The sequence below is a fragment of the Falco punctatus genome, assembly GCF_963210335.1.
Source record: "Falco punctatus genome assembly, chromosome: 11".
NCBI classification, from domain to species: Eukaryota; Metazoa; Chordata; class Aves; order Falconiformes; family Falconidae; genus Falco; species Falco punctatus.
The window spans coordinates 24,264,417-24,288,626 of NC_137591.1; the positions used below are offsets into that span (position 1 = coordinate 24,264,417).

The 24,210-nt window shown below is 40.2% G+C and overlaps 2 protein-coding genes across 22 annotated transcripts; one reads left to right on the plus strand and one right to left on the minus strand.

Moving 5' to 3' along the window:
* Positions 1–473: 473 nt before the first annotated feature.
* HENMT1 (HEN methyltransferase 1) lies at positions 474–10,060 on the minus strand. 15 transcript variants are annotated; one of them, XM_080407226.1, is made up of 8 exons: positions 9,922–10,028; positions 8,908–8,988; positions 8,291–8,422; positions 6,616–6,728; positions 5,386–5,520; positions 4,810–4,992; positions 3,072–3,249; positions 474–2,491 (listed from the first exon to the last, which is right to left on the minus strand). In XM_080407226.1, the coding sequence occupies exons 3-8, from the start codon at positions 8,405–8,407 to the stop codon at positions 2,105–2,107; spliced, it is 1,113 nt and encodes a 370-aa protein (XP_080263352.1). In that variant the 5' UTR covers positions 8,408–8,422; positions 8,908–8,988; positions 9,922–10,028; the 3' UTR covers positions 474–2,104. The 15 variants fall into 15 exon arrangements, with proteins under 15 accessions (XP_080263352.1, XP_080263343.1, XP_080263350.1 ...); XM_080407217.1 differs by lacking the exon at positions 8,908–8,988 and having other exon boundaries at positions 9,922–10,060; XM_080407224.1 differs by lacking the exon at positions 8,908–8,988 and having other exon boundaries at positions 9,841–9,945.
* On the plus strand, positions 10,045–23,478 carry PRPF38B (pre-mRNA processing factor 38B). Of its 7 annotated transcripts, none has more exons than XM_080407190.1 (7): positions 15,016–15,151; positions 15,815–15,867; positions 18,563–18,641; positions 18,925–19,076; positions 19,163–19,223; positions 21,779–22,002; positions 22,263–23,478. In XM_080407190.1, exons 4-7 carry the CDS (start codon positions 19,015–19,017, stop codon positions 23,113–23,115), a joined length of 1,200 nt encoding a protein of 399 aa, XP_080263316.1. In that variant the 5' UTR covers positions 15,016–15,151; positions 15,815–15,867; positions 18,563–18,641; positions 18,925–19,014; the 3' UTR covers positions 23,116–23,478. The 7 variants fall into 7 exon arrangements, with proteins under 7 accessions (XP_080263315.1, XP_080263313.1, XP_080263316.1 ...); XM_080407188.1 differs by having other exon boundaries at positions 18,563–18,631; XM_080407189.1 differs by lacking the exons at positions 15,016–15,151; positions 15,815–15,867 and adding an exon at positions 10,045–10,155 and having other exon boundaries at positions 18,563–18,631.
* Positions 23,479–24,210: the final 732 nt, after the last annotated feature.

The following is a 24,210-nucleotide window of genomic DNA, read 5'->3' on the forward strand; positions in this document are numbered from 1 at the left end:
TCTTAAAAATTAATTACCATTTAGGCTCCTTGACATTTGTCCACCCAATATTCACATAAATCTTTTTCCAAATGTAGCTATGAAGCCTTAAGGGTATAATGTTTTGAAGAAAAACAAGCCTGTATTCATATACAATCTTGTCTGTTCATGAGGCATTCCTGTAATTAGATGTTACCTGAATACAAAATTCAAGGCAAATATAACTCCAGATCCAACAGGTCCACCTTCTTTTCCCTTTTCCTTATTTTAAAGTGATTATGCTATAAAGTACACTAAAGATATAACATTGCAAGAGGAAACAACCCAGGGAGAAGTTCTGTCGTCCAAAAAAATTTTCTAACTATAATAAATTGTACAGTGAACTGCAGAGGTATCTTTTCATAACAACCCAATGCCATTCTCAAACAGCTATGCTTATTACTGTCCAAAGAATATTTACCAATTTTTAATTGTACGTATATTGTAACATACCAACTATGGCAAGTTCATATCACAATCTAAAAAAAAAAAGAAACCATTTTAAATATTGATTAAAGGTGAAATTTAATTATATTAATTCTGAAAATTAATTCTAAATGTATTAGATTTTAATAATCCATGTCTATTTGTGGTAGGAGAAAAATCTCCCACAAAAGACAAAGCTCATTAAGCATATGTTAATCATTCAGTACGACAGAGCACTGCAGATCATTCTTCTTTCCCTGAAGCTCAACCTGTTATAGATCCTGTACCATTTCTCAATTCAGAGAATTACAGTTGCCTCTCCCCTTTATGTCTGATCTTTCACCCTAATCAGTTCAAATTAATTTCAAAAATTTAGACAGTAGAATGCAGTCATCTTCTCTAAGAAACTGTCAGGCCTTACACAGAATTTCTTACTTGCAGAAACTTCTGAACTTTCATGTTTCACACATAAGTCGGTTCTGATAATACTAGCTCATTCAAAGCTGCCAATGACATTGCAAAACATGCACCAAATGAGGCCTTTTAATTAACCATCTCTTCACTTAAAAGAAATACTCAGTTGAGATATTAAAATTATTGGTTATAAAAATTTGGGTATGCAAATAAACTTAACTCCAGTGTGTTGCTTCATTAATCCTGTATCAACAGGCCAGTCTTGTCCATCCTTCAAAATCTGTGTCTTTAGAAGTCCGTCATCTAGTATTTGCTTACTGTGCATTTACACCTACAATTCAGCTCTACTTAGGCAAAAGGCACCTTGGCCAAGCCAGTAAGCTCTACTGTCTGTAACACCTCTGCTTTTACTTTCTGCTGAATGTGCTGTCAAGATTTTTTGGACAACAGCTGCACGTGAAAACACAGACATTTTTTTTGTACACTGGGGCCAGGTTAGCATTCACAATGACAGACTTTATTTTTCATCCCGCAAAAAAACCCCAGAATAGTCAAAGATACCAGTTTCAAATTAATTAAATTCAGCTTTTGGAAAGTTACAGGATGCAAGTTATTCCCCAAGCAGCAGTTATCAAGAAACTGGATAAAACAATAGGGCTAAATCTACCTTTTTTTTCTCATATTGTATCAACATCATGGCATTCTTCCCCAGTATTGGATTTACTGAGCTATAAATGTTTGTGGCATATTCCAATTTATCTGGAACAAGATTTGGTTTTCCTGAATATGGAGTATGTGCTTATCTTGAAAAAGGTATCTATACATTTTATCTTGTTAAGAAAAAAAAAACTTGTCCTAAACCCAGGTCTGACTCAGATTATTCAGCATAACACCACAGTTCTGTGTTATCTTCAACTACCCTTGGAGCTAACAAACGATTACCAAAAACAATCTAGTAATGATAGCTACAATATAGTAATAGAAAACAAACAAAAATTCTTTAAGTTTTTCTTCACAGGAATTAAATTCTTTCCTTTTAGCCCTGATACTCTACTTCAAAACCTTATGAGTTACTGCAGTCTTTGTCAGCAGTCACATTCACTGAATCAGACAGGTGCTGATGGGTAAATACTGAGAGATCTTATGGTTCTCGTTAGCATACAGAACACACCATCTGACAGCTACTAAGAAAATACTTTCATTACTTTACCTGAACTTTGTATAAGAAATCTGTGATCCAATTCTCTTAATTTTCATGTTCAGTACTGAACATCACAGTAGAACCATCACTGCTCAGCGTGACCTTGCCAGCAATAAGCCTGCATAACTTCTCAAAGGTACCACAAAGATTTTTAACTTTGGGAAAAGAAAAGATTGTTGTAAGAGGTATATAAACCACATTTCCATTAACAAATGGTTCCATGCTTTTTCCAACAACTAGTTTTCCAAGACCTTCTGAAAAACAGCTCATCGAAGGTCGGAATTTGGATTTTCTCTCGGTAGGATCATGTTCTGACATTAAATGGTTCAGCAGACTTTGCTTAATGATTTGTGCCGTGAAAATAACTTCGCTGACCACTGCATTCTGCAGGTACTTCTCATCTTTAAGACTTGGATACACTGCTTTGAAGACCTTTACAACACAGAAGAACAAATACAATGTTTATCATTATCACTGGCTCAGATTTTAACATTTGCCTGTCAAAAAGAACTTCTAAAATGAGAACATAATTTTTGATTCAGTCCTGTCTTGCTTATTAGTTTAAACATTTTCAGGTAACAAAAAACTAGACAATGTCACAAGTATTACAACTACAATGGCAATTAAGTAAGTTAATGGAACTTCAAAAAAAATAAGGCTTGAGTCTGCAAGCTATACTTGCAGATCAGGCAAGGTGTAGACCTGCAATGCTTTAATTATTTCTAACCATTCTCTTACTTTTCACATTACTCCTCATGAGGCTCTGGTGACAGTTTCACAGCTACAAAGATTCTAAACTACTTCTGAACTGTCATCTGGAAACAGGGACTGCAAATAATCTAAAATGTAGAGGCCTTTATCATGGACTTAGACTCCTTTGATCTGATGGTGTGTGTTAATCACACCTAGGACTGGATAGCAATGGTAGACCACAGTAAAAACGCCTACACAGGAAAATCATAGAATATTTTACTCTTTATTCGTCCTTCTAAAGGAAGAAAATAGTACTTACCGTTTTGTAAACTGCTTGAGTGGGTTTCTCAGATTGAGTAGATTCACTGGTTTGAGGATATTTTCTAAGAAACACACCTATTTGGGTACAAAACCCAACATTCTCCATTCCTGTTGGCGGGTGCCCTACACCAGTAAATTCCACCGAGTAACCATAATGTTTAGCAGTCTCTAGAGCCCTAAGAAAGGCAAATTATCCCAATCATACTAAATATTCATCTTTTAATGTGATAAAAATGCATTCTCCAACAGAAGCAAGACCCTAGGCCTGATAGTTTCTCTAATAATACCCACATGCCTGAAGATAAGCACTGTCAAAACTTGCTGAATCTGAGCTGTAATCATATCCTTACCACAGTCCGAATCATTTAGTATCGGTAATTTAGGCAACCAAACATTATTGTTATCTCTAAAATTGAAACACATGTTCACAGTTGGTTACTGTCTTAAATGCACAGAAAGTGAGCTAAAACCTACCAATGTTAGAGAGCAAAATTTTTTGAGAAGAACCCATAAAAAACATACACCCCCCAAAACCACAATAGACCAGTTACTAGAAAAAAAAACCCTGAGGTTTGTTGTAAATGTATAAAATCTACCTCACCAAGGTTAAAGGTGAAAGAAGTGATGGGGCAGGGAACTAACATGGCACTACTTACCTGCAACATTCTCCATGAAGCAGTAGTAAACTAAATTAATATCTCATGTATTTTAGAGAATATCACAGTATTTATATTTCACAACACAAATGTAAAGACCTTCTCCTCTCTCATGTTTGCAGCTCCAAAAAATATCACTCTGTCAGCGATATAAATATTTTTAATTCACTTCTATCCAAAAGCAGAATCTAAATTTACTTTAAGTCATATAAATGGTGTCTAAGGTATTCATGCTCAATAATGCAGGCTGGTTTTAGTATCATTACGTAGGAAAAAATAAATGCTCCAAGCTTTTCAAAACTATATACTCAAAAATCACTGCATACTTTAAACTCTATGGCAGAAACAACCTAATTCAAGGGGCAAGTTTTCCAAGATTCAGTTTCTGACCAAGAGTTGGCTATTGAGGCATGGCATCCTTTACTGTGCCATGTATTTTCTTCCACAACTGCCTGACAGTTGACTGTTATCACAGGATATACATCCCACTCTCCCTTTTGTTTTTATTAGATCTACTGGTATTAGAGTAAGATACATCTCATGCAACCTTCTGTCATGTACATATGTTCTGCATAAAATCTTTCATTGTGCCATGATCCATTAAACTACCCCTTTTTCAACATGTTCTGCTACTCTGATTATTTGATAAATCTGCTTGCATACCCTTACAGAGAGGTCTGGACTAATTGAATGCTTTGATGATGCACCATACATAGTGAGCAGATTTCTTAGGTTTTTGTGAAGCATTTCTATGGCAGGGTATTATTATGTGAAAAAGGTTAATTAATATCTTACACTTCAAATGCATTAATGCTAATAAAGATATATAAAAAGTTTTAAATATTTTTTGCAGAGCAGTTACAGTAAAAGCAAGCTAACCTAACAACCTTCACAACACGCAAAATCCACGGAGCACGCTTAACTATTGATAACAGCAAAGAAATTTTTACCAGATCAGTAGGTGTGGAACTCCACTGACACCAAACCACATACACAAGCCATTCTGAAAATATATAGCTGTTCCTTTCACACATTACTGAACACTCCAAGCTGCCTGCATACGACGCTCAGTAAGCTTACCAGCTTTGAAACTGCACTTGGTTCCATTCAAATTTGTGGTCTGGATGCCTGAATAACATCACTCCTGGAAGCAAACTGTTAAACTCAGAATTTGGAGTACTGATCACAACTATGCTTGGAGCCATGAAACCAAACACCACTTCAGGGAACTTCTTTAGTTCTGGTTCTTCCAGGTGCTCTATTCTGTAAAGGATAAGTTTATGTATGTCTTTAAAAAAATGTTTCTGCGTTTTAATCTTCTTAACCAGTAAAAAAATACCCAAACCAAACCTGTGCCTGTACTCTGTAAATTTAAGCCTAGCTCTGCAATATTAGCCCTGGCACTGTAGTTGAGTAGCAGCTTAGAGATTTTGTCTGAGAAAATCTCTTACTGCATTTTGTACTTTTTCATCAATATCCTTTTTCCACCATAAGCTAGCAAGCCTTTAATTTCTTAGTATGGTTAATTCAAGCACAATTTACATGCCACTTTCTTCTGCTTGAACAGTTTCCTCCAGTCTATTTAAAGTATGGACATAATTCCAAACCGAACCCTAACGAACTTAGAGAAGTGTAGTACATTGGCCTAATACTCACAGTTCAATACACGTTACCAAGTCAAAACCAAGCATGCAAGGATCTTTCTGGGCAACTGAACCATGATGCAAGGTAACAGTTAGGGATCTTTCAGATGGTTTCAAATAATCAGCGGGAAGAGGAGACAACCTATGCCTACAAAAGTATTTAAAAAATTATGTTATAGAAAGGACCTTAGGACAGAACAAATTGTGCATGCAACTGAACTAGCTAACACCCTACAGAGTTAACCTTTTTGAGATTTACAAGGTAACTATTTTACAGGGATAAAAAAAATAATTTCCAATACAAACACTGTTATGACTATCTACAATAGGACAGAAAAAGCAGAGGAATTAATCCAGCAGTTGTCTTTCATATTTACAAAATATTCCACTATACTCTCAAGCCACTTGGAAAGCTGCTTGTAAATTCAGATAGTAGCTCAAGTCTAGACACATAGTAATTCTAGCTTACACACACTTTGCAAGGGTCTTGGGGAAGTTATTAGGCAAGCATATTAACCTATTTTTTCCAAATAAAATACACTGAGAACTAAAAGATATGTTCAAATTTCATTCTGAAATACCGCATCAGACAAAGCACATGATAAGCATTAAATATAATAAAAGGCTACTTTTATTTATTCTTGAGAAAGCACAAGTCATAACGTCAGCATCTAGATCCTACATACTCATTGAAACCACAATAATCAGCTTCTAAGACAGAAATGTTGGGTGTTCCTCACCAGTCTGGCCCATGCTTCAAAAGTCACATAAACTATTTATTTTAGAGCCTTCTAAGCGAAACACAAAACATTGAGCTAAGCTTCCCATTTAAAAAATGTTAGCAAGCATGAAGTCCCCACCCTGGTGACTAAAAAGAGTTACATGTGCAATTCAAAAAGATCAGATTTGCATACCACAGCAACGTCATGTATTTCCATAAACAGATATTATTAATACAATGTATTAGTACCTTTACAAACAGTGTATTTCTTAGATGTACACGCTTTCAGGGCCATTCCATGACTCAGACCTTTGCTACATTAGGTGAAGTTAAGGGCATCCACAGCCCAGTAGCCCACAGACACAGGTGCAACTTAACTGATTCACAACAGCTAGCTCTTCATTTGCCAAGCTCGTACTTCCGCATTTACCTTCATTTTGAAATTCTTTTTAAGAAATGATGTAACGTGTTACTAGGCCAAGCCAAATGCAAACCTGAAATTAACACAAAGCAAGAACTTACATTTTCTCTTTCATTACGCTTGCACAGATATCTAGCCCAGCTAACACCTCAATGCAACTGCAGGATTTCAGCATCCAGAGAAGTGTGCAGTCAGCACATCCTAAATCTGCCACCTGTAAATTAGATATTAAACAATGTGTAAATGCTGCATATTTCCAAGTAATTTCAGAAACTTTAATAAAATAAGAATTCCGTATTTATGACAAAATAAATTTTTAATAATAAAATAAAGCATTTTGCAATCTTAACTAAAATTTACAGTTGCAAGTAGGGCAGACATGAACTTGAAAATTATTTTAAAAACATATATGAAGATCCTACAAGATGTTTTAAATGGATTAACCTTTTACTATTACAGCTATAAACAATTACATGTAGAACATCCCACTGAATCCAGAGAATGTCTTCCACATAAACAACAGTAAGATATTATTTTAAGTATTAGAGCTGTAGCCATTTTCACATTCACCACTGCTTTTCACTAGACCACTCTCCATCCAAAACAGAGATTAGGCTCACCAGCAGCCAGGTTAGCAGCAAAGCATCTGCATAAAACAAGTTTACAGGCTAAGTCTAATGTTTAAGTGGGGAAGGCTGGGGATATTCAGACCACAAAGTCAAATATATAATAGATATTCTTTCCTGCAAGCTTAAGAGGTAGCTGAGTACACAAACCAAACCCCACTGTTCTTTCCCTGGCTAAGGCAAGGTTGAAGCACACTGCTCTGCTCTCAACGTGAAAATCCTGAATTGTTTCTATTCAGTTTACCTCTACCCTGCAGGTAAACAGGAAGTTTACACCCCGCACCCCATTTTACATCTTAAATCAGAAAATTCAAACCTTTAAATACCGATGCAACACTCCTGAGTATGTTCTCTTTAAAAGCCGATTACAGTTCCACAACATCATAGACCAGATTAGATTTTTATTAGCTATCAGAAGTATGATTATGTGAGCACAGTGCTGGTGCATTTCTCATCAATGTTTTGCATGCTCCCTAAGACATTAACATCAGTTTCAGAGTTAAACACTGAAAACAGGTATTTCTCAACTTTCCGGATTTTGGGAGGAGGTGCTAGGGGGAGGGCATATTAGAAAACAGCAATTACTACACAACATTACTGAAAGAATTTAACTTTTCAAAATGAGTATCGAAACAAGAGCCCTGGTATATGGGGAGGGTGGGGGGAGGAAAAAACAGGAGGGGGTGACAAGAGCTGAAGAAAGTGGAGGATAGTTAGCATCACATAATCCCATACTCTTAATGTCACTTCTCATCTGAAAACATCCATGTGAATGATGAGGAAAACCCGATATCGTATACGGAACTATTGGCTCTAGAAAGCAAAACCAAACTATGATGAAAGCTGCTTGAACCAAAACCCTCAGCATTAAACTAAAACCAGAATGCCACCTATTCGCCAAAAAAAGCTAAGGCATTTTTTTTTATATTTTTCCCTCTTCCCATCGATTAACATTAGTTATATGTCACCCTGAAAAACAAAACATGATCATCAAGTGTCTGCTACGGCAATTTAGTTTTCACAATAGTTCTTCCACTACTGTTGTTTCATAATTAGGTTAGCAGGTTATCTACACATTTCCTATCTTCCTGAGATACCTAATGGTAACTGTTCTGCAAATGTGTAACATAAAAAGGCAAAACATACTAACCTTCTTAGGTTTGTATTTCCCCACTAAATCTTTAATGAATTGGTAGCGTTGTTTGTACAAAGGGGGTGTAAATTCAGCAATTCCTGTAAACTGTTCTTCTTGAAAGTTCTTATCCATGATATTTTGTCAATGCTAAAATAAAAAGTTAACTCTTACTTTCTGAAGTACTTTATAACATATCAAATTACAGAGTTTGCAGTTTTCAGTGGCATTCAATTCACTATTAAGCAGGGGTAGATGCAATCCCAGTTCTGTTCAGAGAATGACACAAATATAGGAATTAGCAAAACTAGGCACTAGCTGCTCCCCCCACATATAGCAATGTAAATAACCTCTTTATAAACAATTAGAAACCACATACAATCATAAAAAACCAAGTTTTTTTAATCTGTTAGTCTTCACCCAGCACACCTACATAGTGTTTACACAACTGCAACATACTTAATCTTCCTTAGCTTTTCTGACAAGAGCAGAAAAATAATTTCTCACTCAGGTTCCTGCTGTCTTGTCTCACGTCTATCATTCATTTTATCTTCCAATTCAGATAATTTTGTATCTAGGTTTCTGTATGTATGGCTCAATACAACTTCTACAATGTAACAACCAGCAGGAAATACCTGATAAATTACTACGTTGTGGAAGAGGAGGTGGTCTGCTAGGCTTCAACTTCACTACCAGCTAAGCCTTGGTACTAGCGCCTGCATTTTTAAGTAAACCAACATTAATGCCACGTGGCGTCAGAACCATTAGCGCACCTCCAGCCCCCCCACGCCTCACCAAGCACTACGCCGGAGCACGCACAGCAGCTCACAGGCCCCATCCCCACTCGGGCCCGGGCCCCCCCGAAGGGCGAGCGCGGCGTGGCGGGGCCGCCCGGGCGGGAGGCGGCCCGGGGCTGCCCGCGGCGCTGAGGCGCCCCCGCCAGCTCCAGCTCCCGGCAGCAGGGCACGCCTGCCGGCAGCTGCGCCGCCCCGTACGGTCTCTCACACGTAACTACAAACACAAATATAGGTACACAACCAGGAAATAGGCTCAATGTTCAGGCCAGCCGTCCGCCGCCTCAGGGGCAAAGCGAGCCCGCTGGGCTCCCCTCACCAGCACCCGGCTGAGGAGACGCCGCGCCTCCCGCTGCCCGCCCGGCCCTGCTCGGGCCCCGCACCCGGCAGCCCGCCGCCGCCTCAGCCCCGCCGCGCCAGCACAGCGCCAGCCGGGCCCCGGCCCTTCCCCGGCCCTCGCCCAGGGGCCGCCCCTCCGACAGCCATTCCCTCAGGCCCCGCTGCCCGCCCGCCCGCCCCAGCCGCCTCCTCGCCGCTGCCCGCGGGCTCCCCCGCGCCTCCCCCGCAGGCTGACCCACCGCCGCGTCCCCTCCGCGGGCAGAGCGCGGCGGGGCGCCGGAGGGAAGGGGCTGCGGCCTCCCCCGGCCCGGCCTCGGCGCCTGCAGGACCCCCGAGCCAGCCCTGCCCGAGGGAGCCCCGGGGAAGCGGCCACCCTGGGTCCCCCCGCCCCGGCGGCAGCTCCCCGCGGCCGCGCGGCAGCACATTTATTTACATCTTTTAACGCAGGAGGATGGCTTCCCACCCTCGGTAATGCCAGACCGTTGATCGGCATCACACGCACAGCCAGCGGGCCACCTGTTGTATGTATCTCTGCCCCTGCCAGCCTCCCTCTGTGGCAGTAACGGGTGATGAGCAGGAAGGGGTGTCCTTAGTGTTCACACCAAAACACCTCGCTGCGCCTCGTGTTGTTTCTTGTAGGTTCTGTGGGACCCGGGCCAGCTCCTGTGTCTGCGGCTGACTGTTACTCTCCGTAGGGGGAACTAACGCAGTTGCACCGGCTGTGACAGGCAGTGGAAGAGCTCTGCTGGGGTGAGTAAGGGAGAGGCTACCAAAAAAAAAAAAAAAAAAAGAATCGACGTCTTTTGCAAGTTTTCATTAAGTATTTTCCACACTGGGGCGAGATTTGTGTCTTGAAGAGCTGGCATCTGCGTGCCCAGCACAGCAGGAAGGAAAGCCTCTCTCCAGCTGTTCCGTGGCCCTTCCTGGTCACAGCTGTTGTGCATCCCAAGGGGCTGCTGCATGAAAACGCTAGTGTGCCTCCTGTGCCGGGAGCTGGACAGAGGGAGGGTGATTCAGGTGGTAGGGAGGGTAAAGAAGATTTGTTAACTACATTAGACCACAATTCAATCTGTTTTAGTTTCCAGAAGATACTAGACCGTTATATGCTGATACCTGACTAATGATTTAAACTTGAGTCTTGGCTACACATTTCAAGTTTTACAGGATGTGGCCTTGAGAGCACATTGGTAGCTAACAGCAGGTTGGCTACGTTGTTTACTTAACTAGAAAGTGTATGCAAGCGTCCTTGCAAACTGGCAACCCAGACATTTTCAGGTATTTCAAGTTATTGGAAAGGTTCTGTTCTAGAAGTTTGAGCTTTATTTTTCAGGTTTTGGAATACAATAGCAATTAGCTTTTCTTTGTATTTATTTTGGTTTATGAGTAGTAGAAATAGGGAGCTGTATGTACAATTTTACCATTGTTATTCATCTGTTGTAACAGCGAAGCACTAACAGCAGTGTATGCAAGTAAGACAGCCTGAGAGTTGCTAGTTCAATCACAGTTTGGATTGCAAACAGGTTTTAAATAAGTGTTATAATATTACCAACCTTTACATGGATAGAAAATTTATTTTAAAGTATATATACACCTGGTCAAATATTTTTATAGGATTTTGTCCCCAACAAGATTTAAAGACCTGCGGAACTCGGTTTGGTCATGCACAGAAACTATGTTTGTATAGCGAATGGTTCCCATGAAATCTCTTTGACTAGTCTAATAAATCGACTTTTTCTTTTTAATTAGGTTTTTGCTTTTTAGAAAAGAAAATACATGGCAATTGAAATAAGGGGTTTAATACCTTGTACAATGAAAAAAAAGATAGCTTGGAGGCTCTTTGTTGTATAACTCAGTTGCTCTTTTTGGCCGTTGAGTCATTGTTTAAGGTTAAACTATCATTTAGTACCTATGTCTCAATTAGGCAGTCTGTAAACTGTGCATAGTATTTTCTTACCTTGGAGAGATATTGTAAAGTTTATTAATAGAAGTCTTTCACTTCCTGGCTTAAAATTGTATAGATTCTGATATCCTGTAAAGTTCTACTTGTAATTCAGTCTGACATTCTTAAGAACACAAAAAGGTATAGGGAAGGACAGCAGTAAAGTTACAGTACACAGTAAAAGTAAATCCATTACACATTGTGCATTCATGCAATTTCCTAATAGTTTGTGAGACTTCATTCCAAAATATACCACTGTGAAACCTTTAGAATTATCAGATGTTTAATACTTCATTATCAAAATAATATCATCACAGAAATATCTTTTTTGATCCATATTAGGTGGTGAAATTAAATTGGATTAGAGATCCAATCTTTTGAAGATTGGCAATATGAAAGAGATGGAGAGGGTTATTAGCAGTTTTAAGTTGGAAAATCTGCTTTGACTCCAGGGTGTCTGATCTTATTCTTGATAGAAAAAGGTTTTGAAAAATTCTTCTGATTATTCCCCACTACATCAAGTAATTTCTTCTATTATTCTCTCACTGAAAAAAACATTTAAAAATATCCTTTGCTTTAGTCTGTTTAAAGTTTTGAGGTTTTTTTCCTTTATGCAGTGGTATATCTACTTAACACTCTCAAGGAATCGTAGTGTAATTTATGTTGGAAGGGACCTTTAGAGGTTATCTAATGCTCCCCCTGCTCAAAGGAGGCCCAAGTCAATGAGGCTCCTCAGAAACTTCAGTTCAAAGGTATTTTTCACATTACAATCTGTAATTTCAAACTGAATATTCAGGTTGTATTCTGTACATTATGCCAACAAATTTAAGCAGATTATTTTTAGAGAAGCCTGTTACTTTTGTACCATGCAAAGAGTGACAAATTATATGACTATACTGAAATAAATGCATCTCATAGTAGAAAGTCATGAACAAAGAAATCCTAAACTGCTAAAACTTATTTTATCCTTCAGTAACTGGGATGAGTAAGACAACTGTATGTAATACCTGTACTTTCCCTTTAAAGTTGCAGTGCCTATTAATGTAGCACTACTGCCAGAAGACACTAGTCCACACTGATATTTGACTGGAAAATACATGCAGCAGTACTGCTTAATCTGTAACTCAAGAGCTACCAACCATTCCTCTCAAACCAGATTCAAAGGATGTTTAGTGACTAAGTACTAGCATCTTTCTCCTCAGCTTTGACTAACAGATTAGGCCTGTTTGAGAAAATTCAGAATTAATCTGTGTGAATGAGAAGTGAGGCTAGGCCCTTGCATACATAGATCACCGTACTCTCACTTTCTATAATTACATGCAGTTCTTTGCAGTTTGCAATTGAACATCACCTTGTTGATTTATTTTTTTTTTTCCTCTGGCTTTATTCTGTATTAAGACCAGCTGGGATGCCTGAGGGAAGAAAATCTAATTTGGAGCAAATGGATTTATAGGTTGCAGCTATGTCAAAGGTTTCAGTATCACCCCCAAAGAGGGATTGCATAAGAAGTACAAAAATGTTGTCTTACACAGAGCAAAAACACTGAAGTTTGGAACATATTGACTAATTATTCCACCAGAACAAGATAAATGTGTGAAAATACCATTTGGGTAATATAAATTACAATAGAAATACAGGCTGTCTTGGTTATACAAGACAAATTAAGGAAGAGCTCAAAGAGTCAAGGGTACCCTAAACAACAACAAAAAAAACACTGAACTTCAAATAAAAGTTACTACCCTAGCTAACTGTCTCCAGAACATGATTACTTCACTACTGTAAGGACACATTTTTAGAATTAATTTTGTGATTCTTTAATTTCATATGAGATTGTTAAATGGGTATATACTACATCGAGTTGGTAGAGTCCTGTGACAAGTAATGACGTTTCGTGAACATGGGAAGAGGAGGCCAAAAAGAGACTGATGAAGTTATTCCTAGAAGAGGGGAGTGATGACACTAGATAGCAAAATGGGCAGCTTGGAGAAACTGCTAACTGTCAAGGCCCTGATAAGAACGCTTTTCTGCTGCAGTGCAAGCTATTAAGATATGTTAAAGGGCCAGAAAAACCAAGATGAATTACTGTTTCTCAGGTTTTCAAGGTGTAATGAAGAGTTAAGATACTCAAATGTTGCCTCCAGCAGTATTTATCTCATTTTTAAATTGAAAAATCGAAACTAGTTTTAAATAAATAGCACACATGTAGGGATGCTGTTTCCATATCAGCTTCCCCCTGCGCCTTTTTCCCGATGTGCTGAGCAACATGGAGCCCTTCTCTGTGTGTGCCTCTGAACGTGCTTTGTCCACCTATGCCCGGGGTACAGCCATTTTGGTGGACATTGTTATTTTTTTGGACAATCATCTGATGTTTAGAATATCTTGGCAATTCTTTTAAATTGTGCATTCAGCTGCCCTTTCGTACCTCAGGTTCAAGCCTGACACCAAAGTACACAGCTAGGGTCATTTTTGCTTTTGCGAGAAAGCATGTAATTCAAAATCTGGAATTGGAAACCTTTGGATAATAAATTAAACGTAATCTGACAATTCAAGTTCAACTCATCTATCAGATATATTTCAGGTAAAACTGGAGGTGTTTTTCCCCTCTTTCATTCTGTTAGCATTTAAATGTAGACAGTTACTGTGTGAAATCCAGCTGTTTGTTTTCAAATGCATTAACCCAACTCTGATTGTTCCGAGTCTGTACGTGGTATCAGTAATTTCATAGGGACGTTCAGCTTGAATGTAGCAGCAGTGGACAGGGGACAGCACCCGTTCTCGTGGGGTATGGCCAGGTTCTCAGAAGCTGCTGGACCCTCGCCAAGCCGCGGCCCCCAGTCACCAGCCCTGGGTGCAGGTGACCAGGCCCGACCCTGCAGCCCGCAACACACGTTCTTCCCCCGAGATCCCCGCGTACTGAGCGACCCCGTCGTTATTTCTTGGCTTCTCCGTTAACGTGGAGGCAGCGGCGGGCGGCCGGGTCTCGCTTCCGCGTTCCTGCGGCGCCCTGGCGGCGTTCCCCACGGCAGGGGTGGCCGTGCCGAGTGCCTGGCTTAGGGCGGCGCGTCACGGTGGTGGCCGCGGCTGCCCCCCGGCCCGCCGCCGGCTCCCCTCGCGTTCCCCGGCCGGGCTCTCCCCGCCGCGTGGCCCGCGGCTTAGCCGTCAGGCGCCGCCTGGCTGGGGGCAGCCCCGCGGCCGAGCGGGCCCGGGCCGAGGGCCAGCGCTACTGCGGGCGGCCCCGAACGGCGCGGGGCGGGCAGCGGCTCGGCCTGGGCCGGGGGGGGAGGGAGCGCGCGGCCTCCTCTTCCCCTTCCCCCCGGCCCCGCCGCGCGCCGCCGCGCTCCCCCGCGGGGATTGGCCGGCTCGGCCCCGGAAGGCGAAGCCGTCACTTCCGCAGAGTCCGCCATCTTGTCAGCAGTCGGCGGAGGCAGCGCCCGGCCCGGCAGCCCGCGCTCTGGTGTGGCGCGGCCGCTCGTCCGCCTCGCAGGCCGTGTGCCGCCGCCCCGCTCCGGGCCCTGAGCCGCCATGGCCAACAACAGCCCCGTCGTCGGCGCCGGGAACTGCCAGGGGCAGCAGGCGGCCCAGCACCAGCCTGGCGCCGTCCCGCCGGCCCAGCAGCAGCTGCAGAGCGGAGCCCCTAAGCCGGCGGCCTCAGGCAAGCAGGGCAACGTGCTGCCGCTCTGGGGCAACGAGAAGACCATGAACCTGAATCCCATGATCCTCACCAACATCCTCTCGTCGCCCTACTTCAAGGTGCAGCTCTATGAGCTTAAGACTTACCATGAAGTGGTGGACGAGATCTACTTCAAGGTGAGCCCGCGGGCCGCGCCCTGGGCGCCGCGGACTCCTCGGGGCTGTGCTGGCGCCTGGCCTGGGCCTCCCCGCGGCTGGGGCTGGTGGAGGGGCGAGGCTTTGGTTGCGGCCTGCGGATTTTCTCTCTTGCTTTCCTGCCCCTTATCTTGCGGTAAGGGATGGGAGCAGATCTCTTTTTTTTTTTTTCTTTTTTTTTAACGCTTATTCGGGGGAATCGAAGGTGCTGCCTTCTCTCTTTTATGAAAGAGGCGCGTGTCGCGTCTCGTTTGGAATTACGGAGCTGTAAGTCAGTTCTTAAGTGGGCAGCGTGAGCCAGGGCAGTGGGGATGAAATGGCCGTCTAAGGACTGCGCTCGCAGTCGGAGAGAGTGGGGAGGGGACCCGATCTGCATGCCGCTTCTAGAGACAAGCAGGCCCCGCTGCCTAGCAGTTGCCACGCCGTGTAACTGCGCAGAAGGTACAGTGCTGACTGTAGGTGGTTTCAGCAGGAGGTTGGCTGCACGTGGTCTTCTTCCTCAGTTAGAGGTTAGGATCCCCCTCCTCCAGGCCCAATAAAAAGCTAGTTCATTTTAGCGCTTCTCTTGGCTTTAGGTAGGACGTGCTGGGGAGATAACTGAACTGTATTAGTGCACCCATGTCTCAGTTCTTGTTTTGTTAGCAGGATTGAATCAGTTTTGCAGCGAGGCTTCCATCAAGCCAGTCTCCCAGGTAGAGGTATGCATAATTAATGCTCATCAACACAGCCACATTCTTTGTTCCGATCATGAGAGCAAAACTTAGATAATTCAGCCTGCTGTCTTCAGTCAGCTGTACTTTGGTGCTTACTGAGATATTTTTCTCAGGTGAATCTATTTTGTTTGATAATGTTACTGTGTCAGTGGGTTTCAATGCACTTTGAAATAATAATAAAAAAAACAAACACAACTTTTTTTGTCTTATTTAACCTGGGCAATTCAAGGTACTTAAGGCACTACAACTGTAAGAAGTAACTCCAGGGAAGTATTTTGAATTTTTTGGCATTGCTTGCACTTCCTTATGAAAACAGTGCTACCGTTTTTCCTCTTAATGACAGCACTTGTCTGCTTGTGCTCTGTCATTTGGAGCTGACTACTTAATTCTCCTAATACTTGGAGTAATATAGATTGTTGACAAAGCTTCTCTAGAGTTAATTTACTGCTTACTGTGTATGAGAGAGAAATAATTCGTTCTGACTGTCAGTAGGGAAAGCAGCAATGTTTATTTTTCCAAGTGATGGTGAGAGCTGAAAAATTTATAAAAGAAGCATATTTTAAGAAAATTTTGAGAGCTTACTGTATTTTACATGGACCCTTTCAGATGTAGTAAAAATACTTGACGGGATTCATCTTCTTGGTATTGGTAGAGCTCAGCTGCAGTAGGCCAAATAGTTTGCTTGTCTGTGTTTCATTCCATATGTGGCTTAATCTTAAATTGGGGAGGAATTTTGACATACCATTAAATATCTGCTTATTAATCTAATGTACATAAAGTTTGCCTACTGAACTTGACAGTTCAAACCCTGACTCAAAACTGCACACTAAATAAAGAGAAAACTCAGCCCCTTAGTTACTCATGAGTAATAGATGTGAGGGAGAAGATAAGCTGATGGTTAAGGTACTTCATTGATAGGCAGAAAATTTAAATTCTGTTAGTGTTTTTAAATTCCTGAAAGATTGCTGGCTGCTTTTTTTTGAGTGCGAGAGTGCAATATCCACTAAACCAGGGATTTTTGAATATTTTTGTCTTTGTTGGGAACCAAAACCAGTGGCTAATTAAAAAATTAACAATTCTGGGTGCTGGATTATCAGGAAAGATGATCTTGAGTGATACAGGCAGCTAGCGGTAGGGACCATCTCTGAAGACAGGGACTCTGTCTAGATATTTGAATTAATTCACTTGTAGCATTGGTCTCCTGTTTCAGTTCTGTATTTGCAGAGTGGATGACTTCCTCTTTCTTTATCCCTGATCTTTAGCACTGTGTGCATGTCCTCAACTTCATTTAATCTGTATGCTTCCAACAAGTTAAGCAAATACAGCAGTCTTTGTAGGATCAAAACTTCAAATACTTTCTTCTGAAATAAACATTGTTTTCAGAGCTTTGGGTTTTATTACTGATATCTGTCAAAACCAGCATGTTTATGTTGGTTGTGGCCAATAAATATAACCATAATTAAGAAAATTGACAACTACATTGTGATAGTATCATACTTGATCCTTTGACTAGAAAAAATACTTTTCATTTCCTCTGAGAGGCAAAACCATAAATAATCAGAAGGATGCGCAGCGTTACTGCTGTAGTATTTGTGAACTTCTCATAATGATGCTAATAATACAGGAAGTTACAGTGGAATTTGAATTCTAACTATTGGCATCTGTCATGTTTCTTATTTACATAAGACAGCAACGGTAAAAAAAAACAGTTCAATGAGTCCAGCCGTTAAATTATCTCTTGATTTCATGTGGTTGTGTACATAACCAGTTTTGTTTCATGTATTGCTAAAGAATTTTAATTTGTGAACTACAGTATAACTTGCCACAGACTTTTCCCCAATCCAATATAACAGGGTTGTAGCTTTTTTGACTTGCTTTTATTTATTTTTTTTAAGTTGATGTGTTTAGGAAATATACTTGTTTGAGCCAGGCCTTACTTTTCTGAATTTTACAATTTCAAATATAGCGTAGGCAGTTTTATTGTTCTTAGCTTGTTTATGACTCTTATTGTGAAATGTAAGGAATGGTGTTGGTTAACTGTGTTCATGCACTTATCTCTAAATGCATCTCAAAAGATTTGAATTAGGCAAGCATTGCTCATTAGTACTTGGGAACTGTTTTATCGAAGATCATCAGTCCAGTCTACAAGAAAAAACTGGCTTTTTAGATTAAAATACTACACTTTATAGACATCTTGTGTCCTAACTGTAGGCAATACTCAAATCTCTAGTTAGGCTCAGTTATGAACATAAGGCTATAGGTTTTGGCTTCTTCAGCTATACATCAGCAGGTATCACTGAAGTTGTTAAAGAGACAGTTTATTTATTTAAAGGTGATTGTTTAGTCACCTTAGAAAATAGTAATGATGGGGTTTAGTCATCAAGTATTTGAAAGTACATGCATTATAGGATAAACATGGGTTCTTGCTTTGGTGGTGTGGGGTTTTTTTTGTTTTTGTTTAAACTTCATTATTTTGGCCATAATTTCTTAATGTGGTAATTAAAAAAAACAAGTGCTTTGCTGTAACGGCAAAGCAAACTTGATCTTGTATTTGGTAGAAGACAAGCTATTTAAGATTGATTTAGGATATCTGTTGTTTAAATTAGGTTTGCATAGGCAGTTAAACGTTATGGAGGTTGTGATTGTAATGCTCTTTCTTCCCCCTCACCTCCCCTTTCAGGTTACGCATGTTGAACCATGGGAAAAAGGGAGCAGAAAAACAGCAGGCCAGACAGGGATGTGTGGAGGGGTAAGTAGAAGTACGTGACGCCTTAAATTTTTCTGTCTGGTAAATAAATATCCCAAGCATAGCTAAAACTTGTTTATATATTGGCTCAGTCCCTAGATGTTATTATATTTATTACAAAGAGTTGATACATTCCCCTTGCTTCCAGAGCTGTGGATGCAAGTAGTGTTATTTTTTCTGCATAGCTCAGTTTGTAGACTTAGATTTTATCCTATATTAGTTATCATTCTTTTGTAGATTTGGGGTATGTCTTTCAGACTTCAGTATTGTCACCTACATTTTTTTTCTTTTGAAAGGTACGTGGTGTTGGAACTGGAGGAATTGTGTCTACTGCCTTTTGTCTGCTCTACAAACTATTTACATTGAAACTCACTCGTAAGCAAGTGATGGGCCTTATAACTCATACAGACTCTCCATATATTAGGGCTCTTGGATTTATGTATATTAGGTGAGTGTCAATATAATCAACTAATGCCTAATCTAATACACAGAAAGCCGTATGAAAATTTTACGGGTTTTTTTTTGTACTTTAAGGTACACACAGCCACCTACAGATCTATGGGACTGGTTTGAATCCTTTCTTGACGATGAAGAGGTATGTCGGCGAGGGTAATAATTTGTTTTCTTTTGTTTCTTTTCATGTTACTACTTTTAGGCTTAAATATTGTTTTGATACAGTTTTCTGTAGTTTGAATGTTGCGATGTTATGTTCTTGAAATGTCATTAATTAGTGCAGAAAGCAGGTCTGAGCTGGGACCTGGGTCATTTTTCTTAGGTTTCAAATACTTAACATAATTTTCCATTGGTTAGGATGTTACTGTGTCAAATATTACAAACCTGTGTGAAACAGGATTATTGAATCAGAATGCAGTTAGCAGGCTGTGTAAATGTGGCTTCTGTGTGGTTTTTAGAAAAACAGTTATTTTTAAGCAAGGTATAGTAAGTCCTGAGAGTGCTACATTTGTATTTTGCATTTATTACTGGGACAGGGGGAATTCAATTCGTGCTTACATAGAAGAGTGGGAAGTGTATAGTAGAAACCAACATTCACCTTGAAAAACATAACCAAAAATCTCTGTGGTTATTATTCGGGTCCTGGAATAACTAAACCCAGGATCTCTTCAGAGGAGAAACAAACAGCCTAATTATTGCATAAGTTGGTATTGTGTCTGGTAACCTTAATATCTTTGCTAACGGGGCAAAAAAAGAAACACAGGTTGTTAACTGAAGAACAGTAAAGAAGGAGAATACCTCTGGTACCATAGCCCTGATTTACTGTCTGGAGAAGTGGAGTAGGAGTTGGTGGGTGCGGTTTCTCGGTCTATGAAGTTGACTGTGCAGTCTGCTATGTGCTGTTGCAATTTGTATTTATTGAGCAGGTTTTAAATTACATTCAAGATTTAAGAATGGAACAGGAATGATCAGTTGCCCTCTTCAGTGTGACATTAGGCATTTACTTCAAGAAATTTCAAATGTTGTGATTGCAAATGATGTCCAAATACTCGTATTAAAAATAGTGTTAATTATGCATGTATCTGACTGCAATGCAGTGTATTTATTTTAAACAGCTTATTTCATGCTAAGTATCAAAGACACTGTGCAAAGGGAACAGCTTTATTTCAGGTAAACCTGTGTTATTGTATGTTTGTAACAAAAATCAAACCACGTTTAAATCTTGATTGCATTGCTGTGGTATCCTCCTTCTCCCTCAGGTGGTGCTAGTTAATGTGAACTCTTCTCTGCAATGTTGCATTGTAACTTATGAGGAGGATTGGGGTGGCTTCATTCGCAGGGTCCCACAAACAACTTGATTTCCAGGACAATAAAGCCATCACAAGTGCGATTCATTGTGCAGGTCTTAACTGGTTCATTATTCAAAGCACCTTTTTCAGTTTTTACATTTCAGTCCATGCAGATATTGGTTATCAGCATATATTTGTTGTTGTTTAAAAACTCCCAATATATTTTTGGCATTAGTGTTTCTTTCCCAGTCACTTTCAGTAGCTTTGTGTTATGTAGGAAAAAGTGCGTGGGGCTGCTTGTCTTGAGTTTCTTCCCTAGTCCTGGTCAAGCTCAATAGGACAAAGCAAATTTATATATATATGGAATTACTTAAACCTACAGGAATTTTTGGTTTTCTCCAGTTCTTAAATATGGGGAAGCAGTTCATCCTTTGTCATGCTGCTGTGAAAAACTTCCCAAGACACAGGGTTAATTATAAAAATGTTTCTTATGTTTATTTTGTTCAACTGTACGTACTCTCCAGGTGCTACGTTTAACTCCTTTTTTTCTTCTTTAGATCTCTGCAGCGAATTATATTTGGAAAAACTGTATATCTGAACACTTAAATGTGTGTGAGTGCAAGCAGTTTTACATTTAGATTTTCTCTTCCTGTTTAGATAACAAATCTCACTTTCCTTGTGTGCTTGCACTATAGGTTTGGGACTGACAATAGCTGACTAACATGTCCTGAGCTGTGAGAGGGCATAGCAAGAAGGCCTTCATGCGGTAATGACCCTTTTCAGAGACAATGGTCATCATGGATTATGCGTTTCCAATTATTTGTTCATTTATTTATTTTTTTACATATTTCTAAATTAGAAACCTCACTGCTTCATGGCAGTTGGTTTGCTATTGCTTCCAATTCTGTTAGGATGCCATTTGTACTAGAGGTTTTCCTATGATCATTTTCAGATAGGCAATGATGTAGTTCTTAAATGATTTAGGCCACAGGGTTGGGTATGATGGTATGCAGTTGTACATCCACAAAATGGAGTATTAAATGTAGTTTGAGAGGACTTCTCAACTTGTGGCGTTTAAATAAAATGCAAGATCATACCATATAACCAGACTGTGTAAGGGGATTTTGCGTTAATCTCTTCATCGACAGTCCCTTACCATCCAGATGGCTGCAGGATTAGTATGTGCCTGCATGCATATATATTAAGTCCCATTCCCTATCTGTAACGTACTGCCAAATCCAAAGGGTGCAGAGTTTGAATTTTTCTAAGGAAATGTATTAGAATATGAGACAAGTAAACTTTCATAATCATGAGACTTCAAGAGGGCAGTATTGTAGCAGCATTTTTTTTTTTAAATCAGTAACGAACATTTTTGACCATCAGGATATTTTTTGCTTGTATTTTGTAGGACCTGGATGTGAAGGCAGGTGGGGGTTGCGTTATGACCATCGGGGAGATGCTTCGTTCCTTCCTCACTAAGCTTGAATGGTTTTCAACGTTGTTTCCAAGAATTCCTGTGCCAGTCCAGAAAACCATTGACCAACAAATTAAAAGCAGACCCAGAAAAATCAAGAAAGATGGCAAGGAGGGAATGGAAGAAATAGACCGGCATGCAGAACGTAGACGTTCAAGGTCATATGCGTGTTGTTTTGAAAATGAATGTTAAAATGTTGGAACTACTTAGTACCAGTAACATGTTGTTTTCTTACTGAGATTCGTTTTAAGGCAATAGGCAAAACGTTTGTGGTTGCTAATGGATTAAAATAATCAGATTATATTTGGTATTTAAGATTATATATAGACTGTGCACCTAAAGTGTAAACTGGAAAGCAAAGAAAGTCCCTTAACTTTAAAAGATTGTGTTTCTTATTGAATATTTTTTATTTCAAAAGGTCTCCAAGACGATCCATCAGTCCCAGGAGGTCTCCCAGAAGATCCAGAAGCAGAAGTCATCATCGGGAAGGCCATGGATCATCTAGTTTTGATAGAGAACTAGAAAGAGAGAGAGAACGGCAGAGGTTAGAACGTGAAGCTAAGGAGAGAGAAAAAGAAAGGCGGCGATCTCGGAGTACTGATCGCACACTCGAACGGAGGCGAAGCAGAAGCAGGGACAGATACAGAAGCCGTAGTCGAAGTCGTGACAGGAAAGGAGATAGGAGAGACAGGGATAGGGAGCGAGAGAAAGAAAATGAAAGGAGCCGGAAAAAAGAGAGGGATTATGATAAGGAAAGAGGTAGTGAGAGGGAAAAAGATCGATCCAGAGAAAGGTCAAAAGAAAGGAAGAGTAAGGGTGATACGGAAGAGAGGAGACACAAAGATGACAAAGATGACAAGAAACACCGGGATGACAAGAGGGATTCCAAAAAAGAGAGAAAACATAGTAGAAGTCGAAGCCGGGAAAGAAAGCATAGGAGTAGGAGCCGAAGTAAGAACACAGGTAAGCGCAGCAGAAGCAGGAGCAAAGAGAAATCGAGTAAGCATAAAAATGAAAGTAAAGAGAAGTCGAATAAACGAAGTAGAAGCAGAAGCAGAGGAAGAACAGATAGTGTTGAGAAGTCCAGAAAACGAGACCAGAGTCCCAGCAAAGAAAAATCTAGAAAGCGTAGCAGAAGCAAAGAACGTTCCCACAAACATGATCACAGTGATAGCAAGGACCATTCAGACAGACACGATCGTCGAAGGAGCCAAAGCACGGAACGAGAGAGCCAAGAAAAGCAACATAAAAACAAAGATGAGACTGTGTGAACTCTTTCAGAAGTGGATCACATTGAATCCTATAAATGTTTGATTAAATCCTGCTTATTTTTTCTTAAAGTTGAGATTGTGCAGTAGTTGATGAGCACTCTTCTCCAACCTCCCTCTAGGCTGCAGATTGTCATTTCCTATTTTGGGTAGGGAAGTGCCTTTGTAAACCCATTCAATGCATTGACGGTTTCAAACCATTTGTTTAGTTTAATTCGTAATGCAGAGATTGTTCTTGCATTTTTATTGTTCAGATGTTTCTGAAATGTACAGTCTGTACATATGTCCTGAAAATGTTTTAATTCCTTTGGCATGGTTGCCATGTTGGTTAAATTTGTATGAGGCAATAAACTGCCACTAATTCTACTTTCATTTTGTAGACGTGGAATTATGGTTTGTATCCTGAAGTTAGCATGGCTGTGCTTTACATAATGGTATGGCTTTTAGGGATGGATCTTGAGTGTGTATTATAGCAGAGATATTTATGTGCATACAATGTACATTGAGGGCTGGAGATTTAGAATTAACATTTATGTCCACTGTACCTGCTGTTTTTCAAAAGCTTTTAAAATGTGTTATGTTGTTGATCACCACTGGTGTTGAGAGTGGACTTTCAAGGAGATAGTGGTTTTGATGCAAAGATTTAGATTATGTTGGGGCTTGTTTAGGAAATCTTTAGAAAGGCTACCTCAAGCGGACACTGTAAAGGTTGACAGATGAGAACCGTAGCCATCTATGCTTTTTATTTGTTTGGAAGAAAAAAGGTTACATGCTTCCATATTTTTTTTAAAAAAACACAATTTACCCATTTGTGGTCTTTTAATGTGTTTAGTCAGCAGCTGCACTCTTGTCATTTGTGATAATCCTGGGCTAATAAAGGCATTGAAGACAGGAAGAGGGAGGTAGGAAGAAGAAAATTATTACAAAGGATTTCCGTTTCAAGCTTCCAAAGCATTTTTATAAGTGTAAACATTTAAAATAACAATTACCTGATAGTGTCCTTTTTTAAGTCATATTTTCTACAAATAGTAAGGTTTGCAGTTTGTGCTGAACATTTCATCTGGCAGATTTTTTTTAAACAGGTTGTTAGAAGCAAAA